The sequence below is a fragment of the Delphinus delphis genome, chromosome 6, assembly GCF_949987515.2.
Source record: "Delphinus delphis chromosome 6, mDelDel1.2, whole genome shotgun sequence".
In the NCBI taxonomy this organism is placed as follows: domain Eukaryota; kingdom Metazoa; phylum Chordata; class Mammalia; order Artiodactyla; family Delphinidae; genus Delphinus; species Delphinus delphis.
The window spans coordinates 27,421,459-27,444,425 of NC_082688.1; the positions used below are offsets into that span (position 1 = coordinate 27,421,459).

The following is a 22,967-nucleotide window of genomic DNA, read 5'->3' on the forward strand; positions in this document are numbered from 1 at the left end:
TAACAAGCTCTTGAGAGGATGCAGAGAAAAAGCAACCCTTGTACACTGTTGGTAGGAAGGTAAATTGGTACAGCCACTACGGAAAACAGTAGGGAGTTTCCTTAAAAATGAAAATAGAACTACCATACCATCCAGCAATTCTATTTCTGGGTATTTATCTGAAAACAAAAATACTAATCTGAAAATACTAATTCAAAAAGATAAATGCACTCCTATGTTCACTGCAGCATTATTCACAATAGCCAAAATGAGAAAGCAACCTAAGTGCCCATTGATAGATGAATGGATAGTGAAGATGAGAGCTATATACACTGGAATATTACTCAGCCATAAAAAAGAATGAAATCTTGCCATTTGCAACAACATGGATAGACCTAGAGGGTATTATGTTAAGTGAAGTATGTCAGACAGTGAAAGATAAATACCATATAATTTCACTTATACGTGGAATCTAAAACACAAAACAAATGAACAAACATATTAAAACAGAAAGAGTCATAGTTACAGAGAACAAACAGGTGGTTGCCAGAGGGGAGAGGGGGAGGGGGATGGGTGAGGTAGGTGAGGGAGATTAAAAGGTAAAAACTTCCAGTTACAAAATAAATGAGTCTCAGAGATAAAATGTACAGTGTGGTAAAAATAGTCAATAATAATGTAATATCATTGTATGGTGACAGATAGTAATTAGATTTATTGGGGTGATCATTTGTAATGCACAGCAATATTAAATCACTATGTTGTGTGATTAGCATAGTTAATTCTTACAGGAATTAACACAGTAGGTCAATTATACTTCAAAAACAAACTCACAGAAAAAGAGATCAGATTTGTGGTTACCAGAGGCAGAGGGTGGCGGGACTCAGAAGTAGATGAAGGTAGTCGAAAGATACAAGTACTAGGGGTATAATGCACAACATGATAAATATAATTAACACTGCTATATGTTATATATAATTAACGCTGTTGCCTAGTATATATGAAAGTTGTTGAGAGTAAATCCTGAGTTCTCGTCAAAGAAAAAATACTTTTCTCTTTTTCTTTTATTTTTTATCTACATGAAATGATGGATGTTCACTAATCTTACTGTGATAATCATTTCATGATGTATGTAAGTCAAATCATTATACTGTACACCTTAAACTTATATAGTGATATATGTCAATAAAACTGGAAGGAAAAAAACCCCAGAAACCTAGGCCACCATCATTACATCCTTTCCTTTCATTTGTATTCTACACGCAGTCACCAATTCTGTAGATTTTATCTCCTAAATAACTCTGTAATCACTATTACCACAAGTCAGTATCATATCTCAACTTCTACTCTTGCAAAACGTAACAGGCCTCTGATCCATTCTTTCTCCCCAGTAATCAGCTCTCTATATTGCAGCTAGAGTAATATGTTAGCATCACTCTTCCTGCTTAATTGTCTTGCCACAAGGCCTTGGATAAAACTGAAAATCTTTTAACATGAGCTGTTAACATGACCTTAAACATGACATTACATAATCTGTAAGACCCTGCATGATCTTCCTTCCCCCTGCCTACCTCACCTGTTTCAACTCACACCAGACTTCTCTCTTGCTGTATTCCAGCTGCAGTAGCCTGCTGTGAGTTTCTCTAATATGCTTTGCTTCCCACCTGGGAACCCTCACATTTATCAATTCTTCCTGTTCTAAAACATATGCACAATTTTTTGTTAAAACAAGTTCCAAAAACTTGTTTTTGGAATGAGCCCATTCTGTATATCTAAGTATACACACACACGCGCGCGCGCGCACACATGCACACTTGCTTCATTTCTTTTATTATCAAAGCCTGACGGTGAAGAAGGGCAAAGACAACTTTGAACTGGGACTCTATCAACCTGAAAGAATGCCTACCAGGGTCTCTCAGACTTCATCTCAGATCTCAAGTCTCCCATTACCCTCCAAATACTGATGGATAAAGTGACAGATAAACATAGATGGATAAAGGCAATATAAATCATCTGAAGTTTATCTAGATAATATAACTGATTTTGCAAGACTTCAGGTGGCCATGACTAAAAGCTTTAGGTGATACAGGTCTGAAGATATGCTTTGACAAATACGAATTCTGCTGGATCACAGTAAAATATGTAGAATGTATGTCTCCAGAGGCAGTATGCATAGGCAATCTCAGCCATTGTCCTTTGGTCATGCACCTCAGTCACCAGGAGCTCAAGAAAACCTACACTATCAAAATTAAGCCTCTCAATTACTTGACCGTGGAATTCGTCTAAGGTAACTGCTATGTTAACAAAGGGGAGGGGGGCGGGAATGACACGCCCCAGCCAAGCACAACTGCAGTCATTCCTATGGAATGGTTCAAAGTAATCTGGGATGTACAAGGCATGAGGTACCCTCTTCAAAGAAGCATAGCTTAAAGTTATGCTTATAGTCCCTATAAATCATAAGAAGTAAAAGCACAATCAATTGACTCTAAGCAAAATAATAATAACTAACACTTTTATACTCTTAAGGGCCAAGCACTATCTTAAGCTCTTTACATACATTAATTTGTTTAATCCTCTCAAGAATCCTATGAAGTAGGATACTTGGTTATCTCCGTTTTCCAATTTGGAAGCTGAGGTATAAAGAGGTTAAGTAACTTGCCCGGGACCTCAGAGTTAGTATGTGGCAGAACCAGAATTCAAATTAAGACAGTCTGACTCCTGAGTCTATGCTCTTAACAATTAGCACTGTACTACCTGAAAACAAAGATCAGAGGTCCATGAAAAGAAAGTCAGAACATCTAAGAGCATCAAAAGGACTTAAGATTTTCTTTAAGACTGGAAAAAACTAGGAATGAGCAACAGGCTGTAACATGTACCACCCTGCCAAACACAAGGGCAACAGTAACAGCTCTTCTTACCGCAGGCATATGATCATTAACTCTGAGAACATAATGACGGTCACCATCTGAAATGGCATGGTTCTACTGGTTTTAGCTTAATATATGTGAATATGACAAATTCAAATGTGAGTCTTAATTCTGCATTCAACAAAAAACTCTGCCAACTGGGCTACTTAACTGGAAACTATCCAGTGCAATAAGTGCCTGAAGTTATGATGCAGAAACGTCCTGTTCTTAGAACCAGTGGCAAAAAACCATTATACCCGTGTTTATATGCTACTCTGAATCCAAAGGCATCAATAACCAAGTGGCCATAATTAGACACTGTGATATATGGGTTTCCCACCAGCGTCTACTCAGACAAGGAGAAAATTTCTGATTCAAATTCTACATTAGTATTCCAGACAGTTGAGATACACGAATCTAGAACCACTGCAAATATCACTAATGAATCTACAATTTAAAGGGGCCAAACTATGACTATAGTCATTTCAGTTAGTATTCATTAAGCACTTTCTATGTGCCAGGCACTATACTAAGCTTCTAACATGGACTATCTTTTTAATTATCACAATAGACAGCAATATGTCTTTGTATTTTATGGTTGAAGAAAGAGAGGTTAAAGAAGTTATGAAACTTCCTTTGATCACACAGCTGTCAAACGGCAGTCACAATTCAAATCCAGGAAGCTGCCTCCAGAGTCTGTGCTCTTACACCACTCTAGGCTGCATACACTGCAGAGGACTGTACAAAACAGTCATAGGGTTCCTGCAACCAGAGAAAAGGGATCAGTGAAAAATCCTAATGCCACCAGGAATTATGCCACTTGTATCACTCCACACCAAAGACCTCTCCTTTGAATCAGGTAATGAGTAGAAATCCAGAATGCTCTATCCAGCTGGTAAGTTAGACAACCAGAATCTTACCAGCTGACCATAGTTATGGCAACACATAACAAGAGTATTGTGCTCAAAAGTGATGCAACGAGCTAGAAAAGGAGAATTATATATTGTTGAGGAATTCAGGAATCTGATAATCATAAATAGTTAACTGGTAGAAAGCTACGCCCTCTGTAACAGTGAAACAGCTGGGATTACTACCTCTGTACACAGATGCAACTGAGGTGATCTACAGAAAAAAAATCTAGTAAAAGACCTGGTAGGGAATACTGTCTTTTCACCCTGAGCCCAGTTGCAGATATCAGGGCAGAAGAAGAGGTTCTTTCCCAACTAGGATTTGAGGAAATACAGTGTATCAGAGGCTGAGGAAGCCTCATCCATTTCTGCAGCCTCTGAACTGTCTGTTCCATCCAATGAAGTCTAAGATGCTCACATTCGGCCATGGAAACCAGAGGACTCATCATCTAATTAAGGGAGGTGGAATGGAAGTAGAGATGGGGGTACTCTCAGGTACCACTAGTAGCAGTATAAACTGACAAAACCTTTCTGAAGGGTGACTTGGCAATACACATCAAAAGATATTTAAAAGCATATACACAATGACTCAGTAATTCCATTTCTACTAATTTATTCTAAGTAAATAATTAAAGAGTATAAGCCGAGACTTGACGACAAAGATTTCATCTTACTATTATTTATAATATTAAAAGGTTAGGACCAACATAAAAGTATGAGAAAAGGATACTAACTAAAAATCAAGTAGGGCTTCCCTGGTGGCGCAGTGGTTAAGAATCCTCCTGCCAATGCAGGGGACACAGCTTCAACCCCTGGTCCAGGAAGATCCCACATGCCGTGGAGCAACTAAGCCTGTGCACCACAACTACTGAGCCTGCGCTCTAGAGCCTGTGAGCCACAACTACTAAGGCCCACGTGCCACAACTACTGAAGCCCGTGTGCCTAGAGCCTGTGCTCTGCAACAAGAGAAGCCACCGCAGTGAGAAGCCCGCACACTGCAACAAAGAGTAGCCCCCACTCACCACAACTAGAGAAAGCGCGCGTGAAGCAACAAAGACCCAACGCAGCCAAAAAAAATTAAAATTTTTTAAAAAAATCACGTAATATATATCCATATTAAAGAATTCTGCTAAATCATTAAAAGTGTTGTAGAATGATATTAACATGGAAAAAGATATCCTTACATATTAAGTGAGAGGCAAATATAAATCACTATACATAGTGTGATACCATAGTTTTTTTAAGTTTCTATATGCATTAAAAAAGACTGGAATGTAATATATACAAATGTTAAAAGAAGTTACCTCTGGGTGGCAGGATTATGGGTGATTTTTATTTTATTTTCATTTATCTATATTTCCTAATTTCCTACAATAAACTTGTGTTACTTATATTTATAATGCAACAGGAGTGCACAGGCTGGCTGTGCTAACACTATTATAAATTAGTTCAAAATATAATTAGCTATCATCAGCAAATATCAATAACTGAGACCATATTAATCAGAACCTTGTGGCCGGGAAGCAGTGCCAACTGAGGATATAAAACATAGAAAAAGAAAGCTGTAGAAAAAATCCACTAACTTCAAAGTATTGTCCACCCTACACTGGAGTGGAATATCTATCACTATGGCATTCAATATGTGTTTGCTGCATGAATAATCCTGCTTACATTCAGCCAGGCACTGCAAAGAACCATTGTCCTTAAAAAAATTTTTTTAAGTTAGGTCTGTTTCACTATATTTCTAGTTTTTTTTTAAACTGTCAAGTTCAATAAAAATGAAGGTGTCTGTATTTAAACACAGTGATACAAGTATGTCAGCATGGTCCTTTGAAGAGGGTACCTCGTACCTTGTACATCCCAAATTACTCTGATCCGCTCCACGGGAATGACTGCAGTTGTGCTTGGCTGGGGTGTATAAAAACCCCAGTTATACTTTCCTGGTCACACCTCTATTTTAGAAAGCAAAGACCTTCCCTCAAAAAAGAAAGAGAGCTGGAGAGAAGGGAGATACATGTACTACAGAAAAATGATTTGTAGCAGCAAGGGAGACCAAATTCCAGAGTTTTATCTAAATCATGTTCTATACTTTCTATCAACGATTTTTACTAGACTAAACTAGTTTCTTAATAACAACAACAACAAAAAAACTACTTTATAGGGGTTTATATCTTACGTTTTATCTTAAGATCTAAGACATATCTGAAGATAAAGATATATCTTAAGTTTATATTTTAAGATATATCTTAAGTTTATGTCTTAAGTTAATATCTTAAGTTTTAATGACATTAATCATGCCATCATTTAAAGGCAAAGGAGCAAGGCAGGAAGGGTGGTAGTGAAAGAAGCTTGAGCTGGGAAGAAAGACCTGGTATGAATCCAGACTACCACTTGCTAGCTGTGTGACTCTGAACAAGTTATTTAACCTCTCTCAATTCCATCTTCCATATCTTTACAACAGGAATAACAGCTGTTGTGAGAATTTAAAGCAGTCTCATACAATACTGGATACAGAACAATAGTCAAATTTCATTTCTCTTTCCTTTCCTCAGGACTGAGAAAAAGGCATAATTTTGGAACATGAGAGACGGTTGGTTATCTGGATATGGTGGAGGCCTCCGAACTGTTAGGGTACAACAAGAAGGCAAAGAATAGCAAATACCAGGGCAGAGGAAGAAACTGGGATGAGGAAGCCAAGTCTAGACATGCTACTGGTTGCAGGTCGTGTTGTGCTTTAAAACTCTCCCTACTCAGTTCAATCTCCTCAGTCTAGGTTTGTTCAGTCTTGCACATCAAGCCTTGCCTGACTGTCACTATTCCTCTCTAAGCAGAAAGTAGAATATGTGGGGGGAAAGGGAGGAAAAGCAAACAACTGACAATGTATGCTCTTGATGACATCTTCCCTCAGGGATCCCTTCCCCTTTCCTCTCCACCTTTATTATCCGTACAGCACAAACCCTTCCTAGAAACAGCAACCCCTATGAATATGAATGATCTCCTGCACAAGAATTTAACTGAAACTATCAAATTCTAAGCACCAAGATTCTAGAAAGGTGCAAATGTCTTATTTGTTTCAATGGTTTCTTTGAACATACACATTTTATCAGGTAAAGAAACCTTTGGGATTTTATCTTAAAACCACTTAAGGACATAATCAAAAGGTTTGAGTATCAAATAAAGCCACCTATCCATAACACATCCTGTTCACAAGTGTCCCAGAAACTCGATATAAACAAAATCCCTCTGTTTATTTCTAGAAGATAATACTGTGGTTTTCTGTATCCAACAGTACACCTTACATACCCAAGGTAATTATGTTTTCTTCCTCTACTCAAACAGAGCATCTGTTGCTAACACAAGTCCAAGTTATTTTCACAGACAAAAAAGCAGCGGGTCAAGCTAATCCATTTGCTGACTAGCCACCATCAAGCTTCTGTAAGACTGTCCAGTTAACTTAACCTCTATTGTCAGATTGCATGAGTCAGAACTTCCAATCCTCTTTCAATTAGGATTTAACAACTCTTCTTTGGCACCATCATTTGAAACACTTATTACAGACATAAACACAGAAAACATGCTTTAAACTTCAGGACAAAGGTAAGAAATGGTTAGACTGGATTAGAAAAACAGTTATACAAATTATCAACAAAGGGATAAAGTTACTTTGAAGTTGAGATTATGAGATTACTAATAGCTAACGATAGTACTTATGTGTGCTAGGCACCAAGTGATTTTTAAAAATTAACACGATCTTCATAACCCTTTGAGGTAAGGAGACTTTAAAGATGAGGAAATGGAGACTGCAAACTGCCCAACCTCATTCAGTTCATAAATAGAAGGACTGGAGACGACTCTGAAGCCATCCTCTTAATAATTTAAAGCCTAAATCCCAAATACCTTACAAATGGATATATATTCAAGCCACTCTCACCCTCTGCCACTTGCAGTAACTATGTTTCCTTATGCTGACTAAGGTATCATCCCTGCTATTATTTTCGTTGTAACATTCTATAATAGAAAAGAAAAATCATGCCAGGGGTGTACTACTACTGTTTTATTTCAAGAGAAATACATAACCAGCTCAGTTCATTATTAGTTGAGGTATATAATTGAATCTGCAGTAATTCATGAGAAAAGAATGCTCAAATTCAGAGCACTGAATTGGTTATAAGCATCAACACATGATGCTTATTTTAAGCTACAAAACAAAGCGTTTTTTATTAGAAATATTATTTAATACTATCAATGAAATTCAACATATTTTCTAATATTGAGAAGTTGATTCTCTAACTTATCTAAGATACATTAGTACCAGTAAGAAAGAACAGCTAATTCTTCTCTACCTCTGGTAAAACTGTACACAGTACGTGTAGGTACTCAAATACAACATTTGGAATGAAACCAAGTTCAGATCTTAGCCTTATGCATGGCTAGTGGTATGACCTTGCAGGACTCACTCCAACTCGAGTCCTCATTAAAATGAGAGACAATGCATGCCCTGGCAAAATAAGAGGAGCCACATTAAAATACTTTTTAAAATTATGTTTTACAGCACACAGAGTATTTTAGTACTTATTCTTTGTAAACTTTAAAGCACTGTACTTTAAAGTACATAATTCAAACTTAATTATATTACCTGCTTTTTACAGTAACTGTAAAATATTCTCATTTCCACTGTATAAATGAGGAAATTGATTAATCACAGTTAAGTGATTTGCTCCATATCACAAAGCTACATATAGCAGCATGGAACCCGAGTCTCTGGACTCCAAGTCTTTGCCCTTCCGTTTGCTCTGAACTAATGTCCACTCAGATATCACATGACTTTTATTTAAAAAGTTAAATAAGCTTTGAAATGTTTTACAAATTCAAAACACACAAAATGTAATTTTTAAAAAATGTCTTACTAATAGTCATGAAAATTAAAAAATTGAATATACCTGAGTTTCAAGATGCACACATACAATGAAATCATATGACTTTTGTTAAATACTGTAATAGTTAACGCTAAACACATCACTACACTATTCTCTCATGCCCCCAGTGCTCACGGAAGTGAATCCAGGCAAAATTATAGAAAACAAGGTTCTAACGTTTTTTCCAGTACTTTCTATCTAATAATAGAAAAGAATGGCCTCTTGGACATGCCCTTGTTTTTCCCTGCTACATTATTAGTAACACTGTGTTCCTTCTTATTATACTGCACTATATTTCAATTACTATAATCTAACAAAGAGAGCACTGTGGTTGATTTTTATATAGGGATTATAACTAAATATTAATAACACTTCTAATTGTATTCAAACGTTGGCTATGTTCTCTAAATATATATATATATAGGTTAATAAAAACGGCTAGTTCTGTATACCCTTTCTTTAACTTGTTCAGAAAGTATAAAACATGCCAAAACAACCATTAAGGTAACTGACCAGCAGCACTGAACTGGTCAGAGGGTGGGACCGCTGCTCTGACAACTGTCAGTCTTTTCTCTCAATTCAACCAACACTAAACACCAAGACGTGCTAGCGAACTAGTCCCGAGGAGGGCTGGGGCGGTGGACAAGGCTGGGCGGGGGGCGGTACTAAGGAGATCTGGTTCCCGACCTAAAGAGGCACAGATTTTGCCAAGATAGAAGACTGGGTCGAGGAGAGGGGCCAGCTTCGGCGTCAGCCGGTAGACCCCCATGTGCCTTGACTTCCTCTTCTGCTAAGGATGGATAAACCCTCACTAGCTCACCGTGAGGCTGCGAGAATCAAAGAGGGCCCAGACCGTTGCAAAAACTGATGAAAACCTGGGGGCGGCTCCCGCTATCCCCTCAGGAGCCAGGGACCAGGACCCAGGACCAAGTACAGGGCAGAAGCTGTCCAGGGTCACGGGGCGCGGTCCCCGCAGCCCGGCGGGCGCCGCTTTGCTCCTGGGAAAGAGCAAAGCGGCCTGGCGGCCTCGCCCTCCGCGGCCATAGCCCAGCCTCAGGCTGGCCTGGCCAGCCCCGCTCGCCCACCGCCCACCCGGCCGGGGAGCTCTGCCCAGCCTCGGCGGCCCAGCGCCCGCGCTTACTTTCTGAGAGTCCATGGCCAGGGGCTGTGTCCGCTAGACCCAAAACCGCGTCGAAGAACCTTGCGAGGAGACGGAGGGAGGTCGGACACGCCAACACGGCTACCCGGGGCCGCTGCTCTGCTGAGCCACCGCCGCCTGTGCCTCAGCCTCAGACCTCACCGGCGCCGCCCGGCCGCGCCCCGTCCGCGCCCAGCCCCGCGCGCGCCGCAGTCGCGCCGCCGTTGCCAGGGTGAAAGGGCGGCCCGCGGAAGGGAGGGGGCGAGGAGCGCCTTGCGCACGCGCCCTGCTGCGAGAAGAGATGGGGAGGGGTGGAAGGGGGGTGCTGGTTATCCGGTGCAGCGACGGAGCGGCAGAGAGAGAGGAGTGCTCGCCCCTCGGTCCCGCCGGTCGTTTGAAGAAGCCTCGCCCTCCTTCCCCCATCCTTTTTCCTCCAGCGCGCGCGATTGCTGCTGGCTTTGGAATGGACCACTGGGCATCCAGCAGCCGGGTCCGTGGGGAGGGCAGGGGAAGGAAAGCTCCAGCCCTGGAGATAGATCAGCCTCTTCTCCATCCTGCAAGCATCTGAAGCACCTCCTTATGCTAGCCCTTGGAGAAGCAGCCAGGCTGACAGGCCCAGCGGTCCAGTGGGAAGGAAATGGCTGGGAGGGCGATGTAGTGGAAACATGGGGAAAGCCTGTAGGAACGAGACAGAAACTTGGGTAGACTGTGGCGTCTGGTAGACCTTTACCAGAGAGCCCCCTGGGAACCTTGCTCGCTGTGACTTTGAGCAACTACTCGCCCAGAGCCTGTTTCATCTTTGGTAAAATAAATAATTCTGACTTTGCAGAGCATTATGAAGATTAAATAACGTATTGGGGGCTTCCCTGGTGGCGTAGTGGTTGAGGGTCCGCCTGCCGATGCAGAGGACACGGGTTCGCGCCCCGGTCCGGGGAGATCCCACGTGCCGCGGAGCGGCTGGGCCCGTGACCCATGACCGCTTGGTCCTGCGCGTCCGGAGCCTGTGCTCCGCAATGGGAGAAGCCGCAACAGTGAGAGGCCCGCGTACCGCAAAAAATAAAAAATTAAAGAAAAAAATAACGTTTTGGAAGTGCCCAGTACATAGTTAATGCTCAGTAATTATAGTTATTGGTGGGAAGCTAGAACCTGCTCAGTCTGGACTGAGGGGACAATAGAGACTAGAAAGCTTGGGAAGGTACGATTCAAAATGTTCTTCCCCAAGTGGACAGGCCTCATCTTCCATTTCGATGACTGCAGAGGTTCAGAAAAGTTCAACTGGGCAATCACTCATTGTGAATGAACAAAAGGGAAAAATATATTGAGTACCTATCAGGTACCAATTCCACAGACTGAGAATCAGCAGTGACAAGGCATTTTACATACATATATATATATGTATGTATGTAAAATGCCTTATATGTATATAAAATGCCTCCTTACATTACATCTCTAATGTAAGGAGTTTAGACGTTTTACAGGGAAAAATTACATGGGATAAATGGAATCAGAGAATTGTGTGGGCTTCATGTTCGGTAGGAGAGTCAGGGAAGGCCTCTCTCGGGTCACTCCTGAGAGTGAGAGAATAACTATACAAACATCTGGAGAAAAGCATTCTAGACAGAAGAAACAGCAAATACAAAGGTCCTGAGAGGGCATGGTCTCTATGTTTAAGAAACAGCATTTATCCTACAAGGCTGTAATTATCTCTGTAGATGTGTCTCCCTGACTATACTTGTGGGTCGAAATTTCTTTTACCCATATCTGCATCGCCAGCACAGGGCCTGCCATCTAGTATGCATTCAGTAAATCCTTTTTAAACTGGACAGACATGTACAAGAAAGGGGTTGAAGGGAACAATAGGAAAAACTAGTTCAGGCCGGGTGGGTTGTTTTTGAAGGCCAGGGTCCAGGGCCTATGTGCACAATTTTCCTCCTGCGTCTGAAAGTAGTGGCATGCAGTCTTGCAGAGAGATGCTCCTTTTCTTGGTATCAAGGGAAAGGAGCCTCCTCTCCAAGCTGCCCCAGTTCCATGAGGAGAGATGAGAGCAGCCAGGCACTCAGCGACTAGCCTGCCGCTGCAGCCACGCAGGCTATTCTCCGCAGTGCACGCGCACTGCAGCTGAGTCAGTTTCCCTTGAGGGAGAAATGCAGCCTCGGGACTGGAGAACATCAGAAGTCAAACCACCCTGCTGTGAGCTCCCCAGCCCTGCACCTGCCTGCCACTGCACGACCCAGTGAAGAAGAAACAGCATTTAGCACTGTCCCCAGTTCTCTTGCTGCAAGGACTTTACCTCACTACTGTCAGGGGGTAACTCCTGGGCACTCTGTGACTGATGGGCTTAACCCCCGAAGGAGGCAGAAAGAGGCTTTGGAGACAGTGAGTCAACAGCTGAAATGCGATCTCCAGATTCTGTCCCAGGCCACATCCCAGGAGCTCACTCCTGGCCCCTTGCCTCCCCGCTCCCCTAGTTCTTTCCCTGCAGCCCAGCCAAGAACCTGCAGCTTTTGACAAGAGTGCTACCCCATTTGACTTCTGCTCTCGCCAGATCTCTGTCTCCTCTGGCCAGTCTGGCTCCCTGCCCAGCTTCCCGGGCCTTCTGGTTTCCCTCATTCTCATCTGTAAACAGCTAGTGTCTTCTAGCTGTGACTTCTGTCTTCCCCGGCCCATACAGCAGGCACTCACCTAGCTGGGCACTAAGTCTGCTGCCTGACCCACTCCCACTGCTTCTGGCCTATGGGCAAGTCCTTTGCCTCTTCACAGCCAAGTCAGTTTAGAAATTTTCAAAAATAGCTTTTCTAATAAACCAAAGCCCTTGTTCTCAAATGTAATCCCCAGACCAGCTGAATCAGCAGCACCTGGTAACTTGTTAGTAGTACAAATTCTCAGGCTTCATCCCCAGACTTACTAAATCAGAATCTCCAGGGGGTGGGAGGGGGGTACAGTAATCAATGTTTTTCCAAGTCCTCCAGGTGATTCTGACGCACACTAAAGTTTGGTGGCCATTGAACTGAGAGAAAGCAAATTGTTTTAAAAAAAAAAAAAGGAAAAGGGAACTACAGAAGCACAGAAACAGATGACTTTTCAACACAGGTTTCTGATTCTGAGATAGCATATCTGGTCATAGATATTTATTTGAATGAGGTTCCTCGGCCTTCAGGACTGCCTTTCTGACTAAATCCCAATTTAGGATAGCCTCAGGCTTGGCACTGCTGATTTAAAGAGTCTGGCAAAATTGTCTCTTCCAGAACCAGGTTTCCTGTTCTCTCTTGCCAGGCATCGCCTGCAGCCCTGAGTTCCCTCATAAGTTCTGGGATCCCCCATCTCTTGGGAGAGAAAATTTCTTCCCTTAAATTTCTTGCCAACAGTCTTTCCCTTTGGTATAGGGCCATCGCCCTGGAGTCAGCCATCTGAATTTTTTTCTTTCTTTTTTTTTTTTTTTTGGTGGTACGCGGGCCTCTCACTGCTGTGGCCTCTCCCACTGCAGAGCACAGGCTCCGGACGCGCAGGCTCAGCGGCCATGGCTCACGGGCCCAGCCGCTCCACAGCATGCGGGATCCTCCCGGACCGGGTTACGAACCTGTGTCCCCTGCATCGGCAGGCGGCCTCCCAACCACTGCGCCACCAGGGAAGCCCCAGCCATCTGAATTTTAATCCTGCCACTGCTACTTACCAGCTGTGTAGCCTTCAGTGAGTCATTTAACCTCAATAAGCCTCAATTTCCTTATCTGTAACATAGCGATCATAGTGGTAGTAATTCCCAGTTAGGGTTGTTGTGAGGATTAAAGGAGATTATGTATGCAAAATGCCTGATTTAGACACATTTAACAAATGGTAGCGGTTACTGTTATTACTGCCTTGTACATCATATCCTTCTGTGCCACCATGGCATGGCTTTCTGCTCCTTGATCTCTGAGGTCTTAGAAGTCCTATTCTCACCCCTAACCAGTTTTCACTGTCATACCTGGCTTTTCTGAAACATAATCACTGGCCAGATGCAGCTCTTTGTTGAAGCCAAATCTTCACCCATTGCTCCCTGTTAATATCTGGCCTGAGTCTTGGCATACACTACATAGCCTCAGAAAACCCTGAGCTTCTCTAAGCCTCAGTTTCTTCAGCTGTGAAATGGGCATCATAACAGTACCACCTGTAAGGGTGGTTGAGTGGATTAAATGAGAGAATTCATATTAAGTGTTAAGCACAGTGTCTGGCATGTAATAAGCATTCAAAAAATATTATCTATTATCATCTCTTCCTAACCACAGAAATCTAACTCATTCTTTTTTTTCCTGCCCCCTTCTGACCAAAAATAAATTCACCCAAAATCCCTGGAACCCCTTGGAACTTGGAGTACTAATTTCTGATCCTATAAGTTCTCATAGGAGGGAAGGGATGGTTCTGGTCTGACGTGAGCTTGTGCTCTAACTCCATACTTGGAGAGCTCTAAGCAAAGCGGGAAGCAGTCAGTGGACACAAATCTGACAAAGGGCCTGGAAACCATGTGAGAAGAGACACAATTAAAGCACCTGTGAGTATTTAGCCTGGAGAGGAAAAACTCAGGGAGGACACAGTCATTTAGGCTTCAAATCTCTCTAGGGCTGTTGTGTGGAGGAGGAATCTGGCTTGTCCTCTAGCCTCCCCCAGATAAGAGTTAGACCTGATTTGGTGGAAGCTACAGGAAGATAGATTTCCACTCAACAAAAAGTCCAATTTTCTAAGAGAACCGTACCGAGCTGGGATGGATTTTTGTTTGGTTGGAAGGTCCCCATCAGTGGAGGTATCCAAACAGAGGGCTGGGCATTTCCTTGTCAGAGCTGTTTTAAGGGGATCAGGCACTGGAAAATAACTGGCAGAGATAACCTTTAACATCTTTCCAAACCCTGAGGTTCTCTCATTCTTCAAACTAGAGGCCAGTTACTATGCATTCCCTTTCTGACTTAGCTTTGCAATTGTACTCACCTTTGGAATGCACTCTGAATCTCTTCTCCCCACCCTCACTCTCATAAGATCCATCACAAGAGGTCCCACTTTTCCTGGGAGAGAGCATGAGAGGGGCAGTTAACTAAACTGTAGCCATTATGATGTTACTATGTCACAGTCCCTTCTCCATGAATGATGGCCTGCTTTTATGCTAGGTCCCTGGGACACTGAGGTAAGTGAGGTCTGGAAGACACAGGTGTTTCCATCACATCCTACCTTGGCTCTGGAAATGCCCCTGGATTCATCATGTTCAGAGAATGACCAAGGACACAGCAAATTCATCTGCCTCTTGAGCTCCTCTGTGTGAAAGGATGCTGGCCCCCAGCCAGGTCTCTCCAACACAGAGGAACAGGCTCACTGTTCCTAGTAAGAACATTGCTCAGCAGCCCCTCTGAGGCCCTCTGCATATACTCTGAAGATGGTATGGGCCCGATTGAGGCTGCGTGGTTGAGACTAGGGAGAGGAAGGGCCGTTGTGAGTTCTATTTCACTGGCTAAGCTCCAGGACTCTGACACCAGACTGCCTGAATTCAAATGCCAAGTCTCCCACTTATCAGTGGTGTGGCCTTGGGTGATTTCTTAACCTCTCTGTACCTCAATATTCTCATTTGTACAATGAGAGTATTAACAGGACCCACTTGAAAGGGTTGTCGGGAAGATAAATGACAATGTATATACAGTGCTTACGATAATGCCTGACATATGGAAAGTACATAGTATGTGTCCGCTATCTATTATTCTTTTCTAAAATAAACCATTCTTGAGTACAGCACCAGGAAATAATGGTTTCTGAGCCCTTTGATACTGCAGTGCCATTGCAGTCAAGTTCAGATGGTACCATGTCAGCACCTTCTAGGGAAGTCTCTTGAAATCTGTCATTCTAAAGGTCAATCTGAACTCTCTCCTAGCAATCGGAGATTGAAGGGGGAAGGTGACAGGACTTAAGCAGACGGGAAAGGACAACAGGATCCTTCCCAAGCCAAGAAAACAGTCTGAGCAAAGGTGAAAAAGAAGGAGAAGAATAACTAGAGGCAATAGAGATAGGAGTTGAAACAAATGAAAACAGCAACCTTTAATGTCCAAATACCCGGGCAGTATTAGGAAAATTCTGGAACATATAGGAGATGAAATATTCTCAGCCATGAAAAATTATCTTTATGAAAAATACACAGCAACGTGGGAGAGAGCTTATGATAATACAATTTAAAAACAAAACAAAAACCTTAGCTGGAATAGTTTTTTTCTAAACACAATTGGAGAGTGACTTCTGGTAACTGAAACATTTATAAACTTCTCTTTTGTTTATAACTTTTTGTTTTTGTTGCGCTGCTGGGCATATGGGATCCTAGTTCCCCCACCAGGGATCGAACCTGGGTCCCCTGCAGTGGAAACACGGAGTCTTAACTACTGGACCGCCAGGGAAGTCCCTGTTTATATAACTTTTAGCTTAGGTGAAGAATCAATACATCATATATAAGAAAGCTCAGCCTGGTTTCCTATTATCGCCTACAACTATTATATGTTTACTTTTCTGCTTACATAAAAGTGAATCAAAGACAAGTACATTGGCTTTGAAATATAAACCCAAACTTGGCGTGACTTCCTCGTGATTAAAAAAAGAATAAGACGGGTGGAGAGAGAGATTCATAGGGGTCAGATTGTTTTGGTCTCTATATTCCCAGCTGGGGTGTTGGAATTTGAGCATTTTGTAAGTGGGAAGCCACTTACAAGTTTATGAGCAGTTATTTTAGGAGACTTGATTTGGCAGGGGAAATCGGAAGGACATGAGTGGGATGCGTCTGGGGGGAGGAGCTGAGTGGGGACCCAGAGGCCCAGACTTCCCCCTTCTCCTCCCTGTCCCTTAACCTCCGCTGGTTGGATCCCTACAGCCCCACCCCCGTGCCCCACTCCACCACCACCAGTGACGGCCTTAGCAGTACGAATCTTTAAGTCGTTTTCTCAGCCAAATGAAAAAAATAATTAATTGGCCTTAATAAAAACTATTGGTTCTCTTCTAAGTCATCCAAAACAGGTGTCAGCAAACTTTTTCTAGAAAGGCCCAGAGAGTCAATATTTTAGGCTTTGAGAGCCATATGGCCTCTGTCACAGCTATGCAACTCTGCCATTGTGGAGAGGAAGCAGCCTTAGGCAGTACATAAAGGACTGGGTGTGGCTGTGCTCCCGTAAAACTTAACTTACAGAAAGAGGTTGGGGGCTGATTTGACTCATAGGCCACAGTTTATCAACTTCTGATCTAAAAAAGCATTGTGTTATTTTTCTTAGAGACTAATTCTGTGATTTTTCAGTGCCTCTAAAGCTCCCTGACCCTCCCTTTCAGACACTTCCCATCACATACACTGCCATCCCCACCTCTATTTATGAGAGGAGTGCCAGTGATGATATGGTGGGCTCGTGATCTCTGGAGCAGTGATGGGCAAAGCGGCGTGTTAAAGTGGAGGGGCTTTGGACTTCATCTCAATTTGAGCCCTGACTCTGCCAACTGTGTGACCTTATACACAGCGCACAACCTCTCTGAGCCTCCATTTGCTCATGGGCAAAATGGAGATAATAAGTTCAACCTCACAGGGTTTTTGTGAGGATTAAATGTTTGTAAAGCACCCAGCCTAACAACTGGCATGGAACTGGCATTCAGTAAATAGTTACTAACCCACACGGGCTCTATAAATAGCTGTCAAACAGGACAGACCCAGCCTGCACGAAGAGAATTCCATTGTGGATCCAGCCTTCAGGTCAGTACTGGCACTGGAGTGAGAGGCAGTGGGATCATTAAACACACGCAAGGTTAGATAAGAAGGCAACATAAATTTGAAGAGGCTGCTGCCAGACACATTTGTATCAAATGCTTCCGATGAATCATTTATTAGGCAGCCCCACTGTACCACATCCTCTTGGTGGGCTGCTGGTTGGGGACATGGTCCCAGGCTTCCATTGAAGTAATAAGATCCTGCTCTTCATCCACAGACTCTCAACAGCTGGTGAGCGGGAGAACCTCGTGTAAACAGCCTCCTCTGAGTTCATTCTCCCGGGCTCATGGGACCAGTCACCTTCCCCTCAACTGAAAAATAAACACAACAAGAAAATGAATGCATCTCTCCTAGGGGAACACGACACAATGAGAAGCAATCAATAACAAGAAATAGTGTGGGATCATCTTTAGAGAAGACACTGTGAAATGTAAGAAGGCTAAACACACACACACACATACACACACACACATACACGGGTTAACAGACAAGAAAGATCTGAGAACCTGGGTTCATCCTGATTTTGCCTCCTTATCAGTTGTTCATTTCTGGGCAAGTTATTCAACTTCTATGCCTACATTTCCCCATTGTAAAATGAAGATAATCATGGTAAGTTCCTTTAAGGTTTTTGTGAGGATTAAATGCATTACTAAGTAGACAGTGCTTAGAACAGTGCCTGACACTTTGTAATGAATACTAGGTTAGTGTTTGCCATTATTTGGTATCAGTATTACTCATTCACAAAGATGTTTTCAGAATAGCTGAACAACTGAGTCAAACACATAATGAATCAAATTCAAAACTAATCTGAAAAATCTGATTCTGTGGTACAGTCAAAGACCCAAACCCAAAATTCAAATAAAACTTTGGATTTTTCACTCCCATGACTGAGCGGTGGGAGAGGTCAGACCAGGATGACGGGTGTTCCCGTAGTTCAGTTCAATTCAAGGAACAGAATATCCTAATTCTTAGGAAATATACAATGAAGTAGTTAGGAGTAAAGGGCCATGCAAATTGTTCTCAAGTAGTTAAAAAATATTAGATGTGCGTACATATATATATGTATATATATATAGAGAGAGAGACAGAGAGAGAGAGAGAGGGAGAAATGTTTAACAATAGGTGTAACAAGAGTCTATGGTGTTCAGTGTATCATTCTTTTTTTTTTTTTTTTTTTTTTTGCGGTACGCGGGCCTCTCATTGTTGTGGCCTCTCGCATTGCGGAGCACAGGCTCCGGACGTGCAGGCTCAGCAGCCATGGCTCACGGGCCCAGCCGCTCCGGGGCATGTGGGATCTTCCCGGACCGGGGCACGAACCCGTGTCCCCTGCATCGGCAGGCGGACTCTCAACCACTGCACCACCAGGGAAGCCCCAGTGTACCATTCTTATTCTTGCAGCTTTTCTGTAAGTTTGAAATCATTTCCAGATAAGTTTTAAAAAAACCCATTAGGATGGGTTAAAAATAAAAAGAAGCATTGACTCAAGTGTGACTATCAAACAAGCACTGGGCCGCTATAGGACAAGCAGAGGTGACAAGGTACAGTCTTGACAAGACACCAGGAGAGCCTGGACCTGGAACAAGGAAAGTGGTTCTATGACTCAAATATCTAATGGAAACAGGCAAACTAAGATCGTCTGATACAGCTGTCTCCACAGTAGGCTCTGCTTGTCCCCAGGTGCCTAAAAGAGGTTGTATGTGGCACTAAGAATAACATTGCTTGAAACCTTTGCCATAAGCTCCATTCTAGGGCTTCAGTCTTAAGATTTTTGTTTACCATTCCAGTTGTCGCCTCTTTGCTGATCCCCCTGCCTCAACTTCTCCCCAAATTCAACCCATTTTGCAAACTGCTCATAGAATAAATCCCTCAACTGTCACTCTCACTACATCACCTCCTCACTCAGGAAATTACAATGGCTTCCTATTTTCCACAACCCAAATCTAAACTTTGCTGTCTTATCAGTTCCATATTTTCTGATTTTTATGTATCTTGGTTTGCAGTTTCAACTTTTTTCCCTGTCGCTGAAAATAACTGAACCTGGGATTCAACTGATACCCGATAGTGGTTGAGGCTTAGCTGCAGTCATGTGGCCTGAGCACTAGGCTTATGCCAAAATTGTGATTTGTCTGAGATTGAGATAATAGTTCTTTCCTCCTATATATTTTTTAATTTAAATAAACTTAAATTTTAGAATAGATTTAGGTTTACAGAGAAGTTGCAAAGATAAAGAGTTTCCATATTCTCCACACCCAGTTTCCCCTATTTTTAACATCTTACATCACTATGGTACATTTATCACAATTAATGAAGCCACACTGGTACATAGTTACTAACTAAACTCCATACTTTATTTTTACGTCATTAATTTCCCCTAATGTCCTTTTCTATTCCATGATTCCATCCAGGAGACCACATTACAGTTAGCTTTCCTCCTATTTTTAAATTTTAGAATATTATTTTAAAAGCCAAATGTAAACAAAGTGTATAGTCTAACTGAATAAGATTTTATATGACACTTTGATGCAATATCTTTCCTACTACCCTTGAACATGAAAAAACTCACAGCATCTAACTCATCTCCAGGCGTGATTAGAACGTTTATCCTGAGTTTTCTCTTTGTGTCAGATCCCTTGGGAACCCAGAACAGTCTTCTCAGATTTCATGTCCAAGACTACATCAAATTAGCTAGTCCAAGAAAGCTTTGCTTCCTATACAATATAAAGGAATTCTCTACACAGTAACTCACATGGAGATTCCTGAAATCTCTTGTTTGACACAAACACATGGTGGTAAAATGGGCTTTCACTACCACCTGTGGAAAGTACCTCAGAAACATCACCACTGTATTATTCCCGCATGGGCCAGGAATACTAGTGTCCCGTATGGAAAACTATAGTATCAACTGCCCTTAAACAGGCAGAGACTTTTCTCTCATCAGTTATAGGGAGTCTACCTACCCCACTCACAGAGCTCATTAGCTCATGGAGCTAATTAACAGACAATGTTTAATGGCTCTTTCTAGACACCGATTTGATCTGCATTCTTTCCAACACCCTCATCTTTCTCTGCATAGCTGGAGTAGAAAGAAAACTTTCATGATAACATTTAACCAAGTGGCCATGTTTTTCCCATCAGGAGTGGGTAATTTCCCACTCTCTCTCTTAAGGAAGAGAGATAATACCACTTCCTAGAAAAATTTCTTAGATGGAACCTGAATTTAAGTACAATATCCTTTAGCATCCTGCTAAGGGCTAATAGCTATAAAGATTTCAGATAACAAAAATATTTGAAAAGTAACAACAATGCTTTCCAAATGAAATACTTGGCATAGAATTTTAAATAGGCAACATAGGATTTTTATCACTTTTATTAAAAAATTTTTGATGTTTCCCTTGCCTGTTAAAAAACCCAATATAAAATTAAAGGGAATTTTGAAAAAAGAAAAATTAATTTGTAATTCTGCCATCCTCACATACCTGTTTTCAGGTTTATTACTTCCCTTTTGTCTTCATCCACAGCATGTGTTCCTTTCACCTTGCATTATTTTATACACATTTCCTGTGTTTCTGGTATTCATGTAATTTTTCAATGGTTACATAACATTTCATTAAGTAGATGTATAATTATTATTTAAACATTTCCCTAATGTGCTCTATGAGGGCAAAGACTTCTGTTTTCGTCACCTCTGTACCCTCAGTGTTTAAAACAATGCTGGCAAAAAGTAGACACTCAGTACATATTTGTTGAATAAAAAATAAATTCAAATGGTTTCAAATTTTTACTCATATATTATTATTATTTTTCAAATTTCATCATGCCTTCTTTTGACTTGTTAATTTTTCTCACTCTACCTCCATGAAATAAAAACAGTTTATTATGATGATTTTCTCTTTTGTATGTAGACAACATTGAGTGATCAGTTTTCTTTGATGATGATTGGTATGATTCCATGTAAATCCCTTGTGTATTTGAAATGTTTTTATTCTACCCTCACATTTATTTCATAGTTTGTATAGATTATAGAGTTCTACAGTGGAAATCATTTTCCCTCTGAATTTTGAAATTGTCTTTTCATTTTCTATTAGCTCTCAGTGCTCTCTTGAGAAAGCCAATGTTGTTCTGATTCTTGATCCTTTTTCTATATATAATGTTTCTCCCCTTCCCTTCTCTCTTTCTCTCCCTCTCTCCCGCCCTCTGTTCCTCCCCCAACCTCTTTCCCCGGAATCTTCCTCTTTTAAATAACCAAACTTTTTAATGAATACAGTCTTCTCTATCATGTACCTTAATTTAGTAATTTTTTAAAAAGTGTTCTTGCATCTTACAGTCTGTTTCCTCCAAGTCATTTTGTTGTTGTTATTTTCTCTTTGTTTTGGTCTCTGTCTTTCATGGTAGAGACTTGCCTCAGGGGTCTGGTAATTCTTATTTAAGAATGGGGCACTAACTATATTCAATATCTTGTAATAATCTATAATGGAAAAGAATCTGAAAAAGAATATACTATATATATATAACTGAATCACCTTGCTGTACACCAGAAACTAACACAACATTGTAAATCAACTATACTTCAATTAAAAAAAAAAAGAATGGGGCAGTAAAAACTAATCGGAAGCTTTTTATTTGTGGGTAGATTTTGGAATTCAAGAGCTCTACCACAGGGTCATCTCGCTGGGCCATTTAGTTGGAGAACTCTGGGTGTCAACATCTTTAGGTATTTTCCCTTGGCCTAGTCAGATTCCCCAGAGAATAATCTTCCAATCTCATGCTTGGTGGGTGAAGGTCTGATTGCTAGATTTCTGGGAGCTCAGAGGGGGAAGGAGGCCTCAGGTCCTCTACTTTCAGTATGTAGACTTCCATTTAACCCCCTAATTTTACTATGGTTCCCTGCTTCTGATGCCACCCTACGTCCTGTTTTACCCTCTTCAGAGATTCCCTCCTAGTTGTCTGCTGGGGATGAAAAGGGGTCTGACTTCACAGAATAGAGGATGGTGTCTGGAAAAATTAATTTTTTTAGCATACCTTTAAAAATTTAATTATAACTTAAATACAGTAAAGTGCACAAATCTTACATGACTAATGAATTTTTACACATGTATGTATCCATGTAACACCATCTAGATTGACATATAGACTATTTCCAGCACCCAAGAAGACTCCCTCATGACCCCTTCCAGTCAAAACACTCCCTAAAGTAACCACTATTCTGATATCTTTTACCATAGATTAGTTTTGCCTGTTCTTAATCTTGATTTAACCATTAAATCACACTGTGTGTATTCTTTTGTGTCTAGCTTTCTGCTCAACATTATATCTGTGAGATTTATTCATATTGTTTCAAGTTAGCTGTAGTTCATTATTTTTCGTTTCTGTGTAGTTTGCCAT

At 41.5% G+C, this 22,967-nt stretch overlaps 2 protein-coding genes across 2 annotated transcripts in view; both read right to left on the reverse strand.

The window, feature by feature from the left end:
• The window catches only part of FSD1L (fibronectin type III and SPRY domain containing 1 like), a 65,234-nt gene extending 55,263 nt beyond the window's left edge, over nucleotides 1-9,971 (reverse strand). Inside the window, exon 1 of the mRNA XM_060013355.1 lies at nucleotides 9,848-9,971. Within this exon, the coding sequence (XP_059869338.1) occupies nucleotides 9,848-9,862 (15 nt within the window). The 5' untranslated portion in view covers nucleotides 9,863-9,971. The remainder of the gene's footprint in view (nucleotides 1-9,847) is intronic.
• A 5,896-nt stretch (nucleotides 9,972-15,867) lies between these two features.
• The window catches only part of SLC44A1 (solute carrier family 44 member 1), a 222,279-nt gene continuing 215,179 nt past the window's right edge, over nucleotides 15,868-22,967 (reverse strand). The window contains exon 16 of the mRNA XM_060014397.1: nucleotides 15,868-17,896. Coding sequence (XP_059870380.1) covers nucleotides 17,882-17,896 — 15 coding nt within the window. The 3' untranslated portion in view covers nucleotides 15,868-17,881. The remainder of the gene's footprint in view (nucleotides 17,897-22,967) is intronic.